Source organism: Quercus suber, unplaced genomic scaffold, assembly GCF_002906115.3.
Source record: "Quercus suber isolate HL8 unplaced genomic scaffold, Cork oak 2.0 scaffold_218, whole genome shotgun sequence".
In the NCBI taxonomy this organism is placed as follows: domain Eukaryota; kingdom Viridiplantae; phylum Streptophyta; class Magnoliopsida; order Fagales; family Fagaceae; genus Quercus; species Quercus suber.
The window spans coordinates 583609-595886 of NW_027069676.1; the positions used below are offsets into that span (position 1 = coordinate 583609).

The 12278-nt window shown below is 34.7% G+C and overlaps 3 protein-coding genes across 3 annotated transcripts in view; 1 reads left to right on the forward strand and 2 right to left on the reverse strand.

The window, feature by feature from the left end:
- The first annotated feature begins 2694 nt into the window (after window positions 1-2694).
- Window positions 2695-6895, forward strand: LOC111992578 (serine/threonine-protein kinase D6PKL2). The gene is made up of 3 exons (XM_024024457.2): window positions 2695-2790; window positions 3779-4831; window positions 5877-6895. Exons 2-3 carry the CDS (start codon window positions 3885-3887, stop codon window positions 6751-6753), a joined length of 1824 nt encoding a protein of 607 aa, XP_023880225.2. The 5' UTR covers window positions 2695-2790; window positions 3779-3884; the 3' UTR covers window positions 6754-6895.
- A 425-nt stretch (window positions 6896-7320) lies between these two features.
- On the reverse strand, window positions 7321-10204 carry LOC111992579 (U-box domain-containing protein 35). The gene is made up of 4 exons (XM_024024458.2): window positions 9521-10204; window positions 8735-8853; window positions 7880-7995; window positions 7321-7777 (listed from the first exon to the last, which is right to left on the reverse strand). Exons 1-4 carry the CDS (start codon window positions 9870-9872, stop codon window positions 7729-7731), a joined length of 636 nt encoding a protein of 211 aa, XP_023880226.1. The 5' UTR covers window positions 9873-10204; the 3' UTR covers window positions 7321-7728.
- Window positions 10205-12006: 1802 nt separating this feature from the next.
- The window catches only part of LOC136070212 (uncharacterized), a 5427-nt gene continuing 5155 nt past the window's right edge, over window positions 12007-12278 (reverse strand). The window contains exon 2 of the mRNA XM_065779832.1: window positions 12007-12098. Within this exon, the coding sequence (XP_065635904.1) occupies window positions 12007-12098 (92 nt within the window). The remainder of the gene's footprint in view (window positions 12099-12278) is intronic.

A 12278-nucleotide genomic window follows, 5' to 3' on the forward strand; every position in this document is an offset into this window, starting at 1 on the left:
TTTACCACCACATTAAATGCACTACAGCAACTTTCCTGGCCACATTTATGTGAGAAAACTCGAAAGTGAATCTCAACTACCATTCATAGAGCAAAGAAGGTACTTGATGGACATATACTCAAGTGGATAGCTAGATGAAACAAGTAGACGATAGATGATGAGGGAAGGACTATATAATGTAAAAGACCTCCTATAAGAGGGGGGTTAGAAAAATATAATGAAATAGGAGAGAAAAAGAATTACTGTAGCACTGAGGTCTATATTAGCTTTTAGGAATAGTGATTCAACTCATAGTTTATCTCCTTGGACACTAATTTCATCGAGATTTACATGTGTTTTTATGCTTGTTCATCTTTTAAATCCTTACTAGCTGTTGTCTAATTCACAAATAGCTTAGCTTTTTCACTCACTCTTTACAAATTCATTGTATTAGGCTTATTGGGCTCACATCCCATATCTTTTAGGTTTGGACTACAAATCGTGACCTTACAATATATATATATATATATATATATGTATGTATGTATATATAAAACAGGCCACCCATAAGAAGATTTTATAAATTTTTTATTTTATTTTTATTGAGGACCGTATACATAAAATTAGTGCAAATTATTTTTAAAAAGTATTTATCTCTCTTGCACATGAACTAACCAATGTTTCCAAGGGTCTTCACTCTTTAGAACTTTTTTTTTTAAAGACTTTTATTAAGGGGCCATCAACATAAAAGAAGATTATATGTGTGTGAATGATTACAAAATTTGATTCATTTGTAACTGAACAAAATAAGAAATAACATAAAGTAAATGTTGAATTAATCTTATTTTATATATAATTTGTCTAGGATTAGAATCAAGTTACCTTGATCTTGATGTAATACTTGTTAATGTTACATCACTTATAATATTTTTATTAACATATTGAAAATCCAATCCATGTTTCTCAAAAAAAAAAAAAAAGAATATCCAATTCATATATAAACTCGTATTTTGAACATAATTTTAAATACAAAAGTTGAAATTTAAATATTTTATAGTTGAGATAGTATTGATTATATGTTGCAAGAGTGGTGCAGGGGGTATATGGGGCCAATATATTCTTAAAAAATACAAAATTATTAAGTTATGTAAATTTAACAAAAATAATAGTTTAATTTGAACCTATTTTATTTGTTTAAACCCAATTGAAATTACTTTAAATTCTATTTTACAACCGATCCACTACCACACATAACCTATCGGATATTTGGACTAATGAAAACCCCCAATCAAATTCACTCATAAAACAATCAAAGATGCACAAATTTGATTGAATCCACTTACAACCACTCAATTGGTGCAACCTTAACCTGATCAGTGCACCCAACCACAGGATTAGCATACATAACCCCTATATCAACAAAACCCTAGTAAAAAAATGCTACCAATTTGCATAGCCTTCGTGCCAATGCAAACTTGCAAGCCTATGCATTACTTCCCAACATGTTAAATTACCGATAATCTCAAAAGTTTAAACTATTAAAATATGATAATTTAATCATTTAATCATATATTTTTAACACTTTCTCTCACGTGTAGCCCGAAAGTACTTTTTTAATAAATGAGGCCCAACACGTATGATTTTTTTGAAACAATCGGTAATTTAATATAGTATCATGTAAGGCGAGAGAAATTACCTAGTTTCCATTCTAGAAAACATTTTATATAAAAAGTGTTTTGGTAAAATATTTTACCATTTTGGTAAATGTTAACAAGCGCTGTGCGGTGCTTGTTAAGGTTATATTAAAATGGGTTCTATTTAAATAAAAAAAAATTAAATAAATAGAAGAAAAAAAAAACATAAAATTGACCCTAAAATTTATTTTAATAGTTGCAGTTCCCTACAATTTTTACACACGTTTCTCAAATAACAAATTTTTTTTTTAAGTTTGATCAAAATTTGACAACGAAACATGCACTAAAAATATTTGACAACGAAATAAATAGATCATATAGGAATTGGATATAGGAAGAGAGAAAAAAAAAATTAAAAGAAGGGCAAAATGATAATTAGCCATGTGAGGAAGAGAAGAGAGAATGAAGGATGTGGGCAAAGGCATGACAGACAGGTGCAAGACCACAAAACATAGACCTGTTGGTGATTCGGACCCCTTTAGTTCCGGGACGAGATAATCCAACCAATAGAATTTTATTCAACCATAAAGAAGGAGCTTTACTTACTTTACATTTGTGTTTGACCCTCTCTCTCTCTCTCTCTCTCTGCCTAATATCCACCCACCAGAACCGGAGGCCTAGTTCCATTTTGATTTCATACTCTCTCTCTCCTGCTTCTATCTCTCTTTCAAGTCTTAACAGGTATTTTTAGGACTCAGGAGGAAACTACCTTTCTACAGTGCTTTTCTTTTGCCACTGCCCAAAGCAAAGCAAAGCAAAACCTGTCTCAAGTCAAGTGTGTTGTTGTTGTTGTTGTGATCGTTGGATTCAGGTACTTTTTCTGGGACAACTCTCTCTTACCCTTTTAGCCTCCTTAGTTTTTCTTCATGGGTTTTGCATTACTTTACCTTCTACTCTTGTTTTTTTCACCTGGGTCGTTTTCTGCTGTTGGATCTGTGTTGGGTTTCTACCCAAAGCTACGGTTTTGGGAGATAAAGATCTGGTTTTTACTGTAATTGGAAGCCCTCTTCATGCTTATGTACTTGGACTTTTCTTTTGCCACTGCCCAAAGCAAAGCAAAGCAAAACCTGTCTCAAGTCAAGTGTGTTGTTGTTGTTGTTGTGATCGTTGGATTCAGGTACTTTTTCTGGGACAACTCTCTCTTACCCTTTTAGCCTCCTTAGTTTTTCTTCATGGGTTTTGCATTACTTTACCTTCTACTCTTGTTTTTTTCACCTGGGTCGTTTTCTGCTGTTGGATCTGTGTTGGGTTTCTACCCAAAGCTACGGTTTTGGGAGATAAAGATCTGGTTTTTACTGTAATTGGAAGCCCTCTTCATGCTTATGTACTTGGCTTTATAGTTAATTTACTGATTTTATTTTAATATATGTGAGATTGGTTAAAGTCTGTTTAGAATTTGCATTTTTTTTTTTTCTAATTGGCTAACTAGCAAGACTGATTCTTTGCTTTTTTTGTGGTCCTTGAATCTTTTATAGTTGTTCTGCTTTTTTTTATTTTTTTTTTTATTTTTTTATTTTTTACTTTTGTCCCTTTTTTTTCGTTATTGGTTTTAGTTTATATACCTTTATTTTGGTGGAGGAAAGATTGCATATTGAGTTAGATAGCTATGACTTTTAATCTTAGAATTATATTTCTTCAATATCATATGATCAAGGTCTGCATGCAGCTTTGTGTTTGAATTATTTTCGTTCTGGAAAGAATTTGATATAAATTTGTAGATGGGTTTTAGGTTTTACTGTTTGCACAAAGTGAGTTTACCATTTTACTCATTTTAAGCGTAACTTTAAGTTCTCTGTATGTAGGTCTATCAGCTAATTTTGTGATCTTTTCGGCTCATGTGAAAATTGAAAAGTGAACTGGTTTTGTATGAATTTGATTTTGCTTAAATGTTTCCAATAGATTTATGCAGTCTTATTTTTTCTTATTAGTGGACTTTATGATATACGTCCCAGGCTACTCTCTCTCTCTCTCTCTCTCTCTCTCTCTCTCTTTCTGTGTAGATTAGGATGTAAAAAGTCGTCTAAATAAATGTTTAGTTCACTTTGTAATGGTTCTCCAATAATTTATCTGTGATGCCTATAATTGATGAAATGTTGGTTTGGCAGATTAGGAGAAATATGTTGGCTGCTGGTGCAAGATATGGTCTTTTGATAATGGATGCTGAGCTATGGATTTCTTCTATCTGATATATTCTAAAACTCTTTATTACCTATGATGGCCTCAAAAACTGATGTAAGAGCTTCCGCGAAACTGAGACAGAAAACAGCTGTTGTTCAAACGGTTGAGGCAAATGATCGCAGGCCTTCGCCTCTGCAGGTTTCAAAGGCAAGCAAAACTGAGTTGGTTCCTCCTGAACAATCACCAAAACCTATTGAGAACAAATCAAAGCAGGTTAAGGGTGTAGCTGCTGAAAATAAGGAGTCACCAAATTCTAGTCAAAAGGGGTTGTCTGATTCTTTGAATAATAAATTTGATTCAAGTTCTTCCGCACAGGGTCTTGGGCAAGCATCGACGGGGGTAGATTCTACCGTAAATGAGACAAGAGGCTCACTGGGAAGTTCTGTTGACCAAGAAAAGAAGACATCGGAGTATGGGAGTGCTAAAGTTAGTGATGGGAACAGCAGTCTTGCCAAGACCAGTGGAAGTGCCAAGATTAGTGATCGAATTGATTTTGTTGAGAGTGGCAAGAGCAGCATGTGTAGAGGAAGTACAAGCAGTGATGTAAGCGATGAGAGCACCTGTAGCAGCTTTAGTAGTAGTATTAGCAAGCCTCACAAAGCAAATGACTTGAGATGGGAAGCCATCCAAGCTGTTCGAACAAGAGATGGGGTTTTGGGTTTGGGCCATTTCAGACTTCTGAAAAGGCTGGGTTGTGGTGATATTGGCAGTGTCTATCTGTCAGAGTTAAGTGGAACTAAATGTTATTTTGCAATGAAGGTTATGGACAAAGGTTCTCTTGCAACTCGTAAGAAGCTGCTTCGTGCTCAGACAGAAAGAGAGATACTGCAATCTCTGGATCACCCCTTCCTTCCAACATTGTACACCCACTTCGAGACAGATAAGTTCTCATGCTTGGTAATGGAGTTCTGTCCTGGAGGAGACTTGCACACTCTTAGGCAGAGGCAACCAGGCAAGCATTTTCCTGAGCAGGCAGTCAAGTATGTTAAGCAAGCTTAACCATTCTAATTCTTCTCTTTATTTTAGTTGACATGTTCACTTTCAGCTTATCTAATATTATCTGTTTATACTTTAAGCTTTAGATGCTTAAACCTATCCTATCCTTGAAGGGACAAGTTTATATTATTGCTTTCAGGAATATGTTATACATGCTGCTTGTTTATAAGCATTAACTGTATCCTGTGTATGTTTTGTTATTTCTATGCTATGGCCTTTGCCTTTTGTTCTCCTCCTAAGAAGCTTTACTTCTGTATGTTGAGTTAGTTTTCTTGTCAGTCCCCCAATGGCAACCATCTGGCTAAATAGTTCCCATCCATGTTAGTCTGAAACTTGACTTTTATAGACAAATTTCTTAGGCTGTATCCTCAAAACTCCCTATTACCAATGAAATCTGGAATTATATCTTAATCAGAATGTTCTTGACATGGTGCCAAGTTGCGTCCTCCAGAGCCTTGAATGAAGTTTAATTGCATGTCTTCAACAATTATCTGTATGCCAGATTCTTTTATGGGCTTCAGTTCCCAAACTTATCAAACCTCAAGAACTGCCTTGTGGTAAACCATAACCACTGCCAAATGATAAACTATTTTCGAAAATGAAGAGTTAAGGTGGTGAATGGTTGAATCATGAATTGCCAAGAGCTTTGTAGCTCAACTGGCACCTCCTGGCGCTTCCAACATAGACGTCCAGGGTTCGAGTATCCCTACCCCGTTGTATTTATCATAAAACAAAAAAGAACGGTTGAATCATGAATCACTGTCAATTTTACTGTCTTGTGATCCATATAGGAGGTTGTAATTATTCTGAAGGTTGATACTGTATTCAAATAATTCAGCTTCCAAAACTGGAGTTATGTTTATCTTATTTTCTGGAACAATGTCCCACCTTTGTACCTGATACAAAATTTCTTTATTACCCTGATCTTAAATAATCTTACCAACTATGGAGGAAAAAAGAGGTTAAAAACATATTGGTGCCCCATATGGCACTTGAAAGTGACAATTCTTTATTTCATTTAACTTGCAGATTCTATGTAGCAGAGGTCCTGCTATCTCTGGAGTACCTCCACATGCTTGGGATTGTCTACCGTGACCTTAAGCCAGAAAATGTCCTTGTGAGGGAAGATGGACATATAATGCTCTCTGACTTTGACCTCTCCCTCCGTTGTGCTGTTAGTCCAACTCTTGTGAAAACTTCATTTATGGAGTCTGATCCATTACGAAAGAACACTGCGTATTGTGTCCAGCCAGCTTGCATTGAGCCTTCCTGCATTCAGCCATCCTGTGTAGTCCCTACAACATGCTTCTCACCACGCCTCTTTTCAAGCAAGTCTAAGAAGGACCGGAAACCTAAAAATGAGATAGGAAACCAAGTCAGCCCATTACCTGAGCTCATGGCAGAACCAACTGATGCACGGTCTATGTCATTTGTTGGGACCCATGAGTACTTGGCACCTGAGATCATTAAAGGTGAAGGTCATGGAAGTGCTGTAGATTGGTGGACATTTGGAATTTTTCTGTATGAGCTATTGTTTGGTAAAACCCCTTTTAAGGGATCAGGAAATCGGGCTACGTTGTTCAATGTTGTAGGTCAGCCTCTTCGTTTTCCAGAATCACCGGTTGTCAGTTTTGCAGCAAGGGATCTTATAAAGGGTTTGCTTATAAAGGAACCACAGAATAGATTGGCTTATAAACGAGGGGCAACTGAGATCAAGCAACATCCCTTCTTTGAAGGTGTGAATTGGGCATTGATACGCTGTGCGACTCCACCTGAGATCCCAAAGCCTATTGAGGTGGAGAGAATACCTGCCCCAACAGCGTCAACGAGTGAAAAGGCTGCTCCCACTATGCCTGCTCCCAACCAGAAAGGTTCTGATAATTATCTTGAGTTTGATTTCTTTTAGTGATGATCAGTATTAAACGGTTTCTGTTGGCAGAGAACTGTTTTGAACAACATTTCAGGGATTGACAGTGGTGATTATGAAGTTATTTTATTGAAAGTTAATGGGGACTTGTATGTTTGGTCTAGCCATTAACAGTCTCAAATTGATTTGCATAACTGCATCAATGCTCTCTGTCATATACATCAGCATACATCAATCTGGATACATCAGGTTTGGTTCTTTTGAGTATAAAAATACCAAAAAACATGGCTCTTTGAGCCATCTTCGTTAAGCTTGTAGAGAACATACATCAGTCTGGACACTTCAGCATTTAAAATGTAATTTATTTCAGAAAACTATTTATATAGACTGAAAAACATAATATGCATATATAACTTTTAGCATTTAAACTGTGACTCTTTCTTTTCTTAGGCGCTAGCACAAGACTTTTCACATTACAAGGTGCTGAGTTCCAAAGTTAAGGGTAACAGTAGCTTGGATTTGCTTACTTCTTGTGGTCCCCAAGCTTCAATTAATCATGGTGTCAAAGATTGAACGAAACAGACAATGAAATAAAAGGGTATCAAATTAAAACTAAGCATATTACTGTATGCACTCTAAATATAAACGTGAACAAATACAGATATATTTTCAGATCAAAAAGCAACCCCGATAGCTTTAATCTAATACTCCGAGGAGAGATATCTATGCCATTAATGAGCCCATGTACCTCAATTAATTAGTGAAGTACTGTATTTACGTGCAGCTTATATATACTTGTTTCTAAAATGTAAAGCACTTGAACCAGAAGGAACCGTTGGGTTTTCCATCGGGTTTTTCTTCTTCTTGAATGGACCTGAAACTATTTCCATTGCTGATTCGATGTGACCATCCAATCATCTGGTCAATAACTTCCTTCCCTTCACAGATGATCTTAACATCACAGGTATCCAGTGCATTCTGAAAGATCCAATCAGCAATCCCGCTTCCTCTCCCTCACCTCTCAGCAACCCCACTTCCACTTCCTCTCCTTGGCTCCGGTTTCCTTTCAAATTTGAATAACAGAATAGCTACTAATAAGAAATGTGCTTTGGAAATTCAAAATTTCTTAAAACGTTGTTATTGTTGTATCCTTGGATGCTTGTACCTTAAACTTGATTGTGTGGTTCCAATCACTAGCTTTCTTATTTTGAGAATAGGGATAATCTCCACAATAGCCTTAGCGATGTTGCTACTTTCAATGAGAATAACACCTACCTTCACCTGTTTCATTATTTAAAAAAAAGAAAAAAAAAAGATTTATCTTTGCATGTAAGCCATATAAGGGTCTGATTAGTAGGAGGATTTTTTTTGTTTTTGTTTTTAAAATAGTATAAAATCAATTTTCAAAAAAATTGAACTTAAAACTAGTTTTCAGATAATAATTTTTATATTTTACATGTTTGGCTCTCACTTCTAAGAACAATTTTCAAAATACTAAAAACAAAAAATAATTGTTTGAAAGACCATTTCTATTTTTTAGATTTAAAAAATATATATTTACAAAAAGTAATGTGTAAAATCTGTAAATTTTTTTTTTTTTTTATTTTTGGATATGATAAGAAATAAAGCTCATCATGTTTTTTTTTTTTTTTTTTTAATGATAAGTTTTAAATTTGAAGTGTGAAAATTCTTTTTGTGATAAAGATAAGTTCCTTAATTTAAGAGATAAAGGAGTTTAGACAAATATGTGGGGTTCACTGTTTTCAATTTATTTACAACTATATCATTAAAAACATTTTCTCCTGAAAATACCCCTTATCTGTTTTCAAAATCCTGTTTTAAATCAGGAAAATAGGATACAATTTTTTTTTTTAAACTATACTTAGAAAATAAAGTATATTAGCAAAACAATAAATTCAAGTATGAGAGCCATCATTTTATGAAATGCAAAACAAAAACTATATTTAAATACTCTTACCGGCTCTAAGTTGCATTAAATTGTTTGTTCAAAGATTTGTACCTTGGAGGCAGAGCATTTGTTAAGAAACTCTTGAAGGAGCTTCTTCCTCTTGGCTCTTTCTTGGGTCACATATTCCTGCACCATCTCCGGTTTCACTTGTTGCCTTGGAATCATTCCTACTATCATCACATTACATGTTAATTTTATCACTCATTCTGTTGCCCGAAACAAGAGTTAGATTGCTAATGAACTCTCTATCAAACAGCCAATAACTGGCTCATCCCATCAACATTTCTTCATGCCAAACATAAACACAATCTAATCCATCAACTGAGCAAAGGAGCCGGCAATAATTGGTCATAAATTATTATTGAATTTGTAATTGTAGCTACTAGCTATTGTGATTTCAGCCTAGTACCCTTTGGTAATGCCATTTCAAATCACATTTTTACAATTTACATTTTTTTTAATACAATTTTTTCAAGCAATCATTGTCATGTACTTTTCTTTATATATTTGTGCATTGACTTTATTCTTTAAAAAAATATATATAAATGTTACTTAATAGAACATTACATACGCTTTAACTTGTGCCTTGGGGCACTGGTAATGGTTCACAAAAAACCTATAAAAAAATAGGATGTACCAGGCCAGCATGGTTCATTTGGTATGTCTCCCAAAAGCACTGAAATATGAATGGAATTGTACTAATTTTTTTCCCTGAACAAATAGAATAATACTGATAGCAGGGTTGTTAAAACATAAGTTTCACACTTTAATTACAGGTTTTCCATGACACGGTTTTGACCAAGACACACATCTGAGAGAGAGAGAGAGAGAACTTACATGGACTTGGAATGAAGCGTATGACAGGGAAAACATGTGTGAGAAGGACCGTAGTGGAGGGAGTAACAACGTGTCTCAGAGTCCACTCCAGGGCATCCATGCTTGAGCTTGACTCTTCTGCCGCCCCCACAGCTACAAACACTCTATCATTCCAGTTTTGAAAATCAAAAGAGAACAAACTACCCTCATGCTCATGCTCTTCCACCATAGAAGCCCTGAGTACATCTTGGTTTATCTCGAACAGTTCACTTGGAGTCTCTTCCTCCATATCCATCTCACTTGGGCTGCTACGTGTGCTGGTGTTTCCCTTAGCGAGCGAGTGCTCATCATTCTCTGTTGATGATACCGACATTTTCAGCCAATTTTTCTGGTGAAAACAGACTATGATGACACGGTTTTCGATCCCAAAGATTTGAAACTTCTTTGAGTTTTTGTTTTGTGAAGTGGAAACTTACACAAAGGTAGAGTACTTAGAAACACTTTGAAGGGTTTCACTAATAACTTCGAATCATTCTATGCCTTACTAGGTTGTATCTTTGAAAATATGGTTGCGTTTATATTTCGAGGAAATGATCATCTTGACCAAAAAAACAAGCAACAAGTTGTCCATATTAAATAGCCTTGAAATTAGGCTGTTAGTTTCTTCTGATTGGATTTCTCTTGGTTGACCACTATCATGATTGTCTATTGGCCTATTTGTTTCATATGATATTTTCAAGCCTTATTTGATTATCAGAAATAATTTATCTAATATGATAGTGATTTTATCAAATTAACAGTTATAAAATTCTATCTTATCTTTAAAAATACAAATTTAATTAAATTTTTAGATTGATCCAATTATAAAATCCAATCCAATATAGGACTTTTTTTTTTTTTGGGAGGAAATTTTCTTATAGTTGTTTATTATTATTATTTTTAAATGTGAATATTTTATTGAAAGAGAAAGAGATACATCATACATCTCTTTCCCAAGCCTCCATAACAACATGAGGAAGGCATACACAATTACAAAAATATGAGATATTAAGTTGAGTACAAAACATACCTGCTTAGTTCATGAGCCACAGAGTTAGTATCTCTTTTTTTATCCAAGTATCCAACAAGGATTTAGTTTACTTTCAGTACTTTTTTAACTGAACATCACCTGTTATTTTAAATATATAATGACAAGTGGTAGTGAGTTTTAATTTCCATATTTTATTTAGTTAATAGTTAGTGTGACAGTTTCTCAATAAAATAAAAGAAGATTTCAATTAAAAAAAAATACTAGAGGTAAGTCACACCCATCCAACAAAAACAACAACCCACAAAACAATTTACCATGATTAATGCATCATTTAATAGCGGCTGAATCTACCAACATGCCTCCTCCAAATTCTTATCTAAGGCATTTCTTATAGTAGTTTAATAATGAGTCATGATGTAACCTTATTCTCTCTCTCTATTTCTCCTGTGAGGGAAATTATACTTTGGCTACTTTAGGAAAACTCAACACACTAGATTGTACTGTAATAATTAATAATAATTATCAATTATATTTATTTCCTACCAATTCTAATATATATTATTAAGAAAGGACTCGACTTGTATCTAATGACCAGTTTCACTGGACACGCTGGGATACGGACATGTGTCCGCATCGCAACGTGTCCAGTAGAACTGGCTACCAGAAACAAGCACAACCCATTAAGAAAAAAAACAAACAGACTTTATTATTAATTATTGAAATCTTTTTGGAATACAGCCTCTAAATCGGTTGGCAATTCTTCCAACCAAATGTTTAAATCTTTGTATAAAACAACTCTTCTAACAAAGGCATGAGCTGATGAATATGACCTTCCTCTTGGTCTGAATATACCGCTGAAGAAAACTCAGCTTGCAATTATATGAGTCTTGATTTATTCAGCAAAAAAATTATATGAGTCTTGATGTTGTATGAGAATTGTGAGACACTATCCGAATGGTAAGAGGAGGATGAGAATTGTCTAGTCTTAGTATTTTTTGTTATTATGGGTCCTTTGACGATACCTATGTTTTTAGGGTACTGTAGTGTTCAAGGGGATGTGATTAAATTGTACGGTCTAAGATGAGTAGACGACCCCCAAAAAAAAAAAAAGGATTGCCACATCACATGATAAGTTTTTTTTTTTTAGAATCAAATCCTATCACAGTTTAATATGAAAAAAAAAAAAAATGTGGAAGACTATTTGAGATCACTAAATGAAGTGTCCGGAGATAAAAATTGATCAAAAACCCCGAAGTCGTCCTTGGAGTCAGACACTTCAACTATTTCTCCTTCTTCTTCTTATTCTATTTCCTTTTCCTCTATGATCGGATGGGAAGAGGAGGCCTCTACCTTGGGTAGACCCTCTAGTATGGGATTTGTAGTGAGAACGCCTTCCAGAATTAGGTCGGAGATCAGAAATCCTGGAGCAGCAACACTGATCTATTGCAGCTGAGGATCCCTAGCTTTGATGACACACTTAGGCACTTGGAAGCTCTTGGATATTGGGATGTAGTCCAATATCAGGTGGGCTGCCTGGAGTTAATCGTCTGTGTGGACGAACACCTTGGCCTTCAAGATTTTATCCAAACTTGCCTAGTTCACAAGGCTGGAGTTGGGAATGGAAGCGTTTTTGTCTACCAAACCGTTGGAAAAGACAAAAAAAAAAAAAAAAAAAAAATCATTAGTAAAGAACAATACAAATTAAAGAAAATTTCACGTACAAGTACCAAAAAAAAAAAAAAAAAAAAA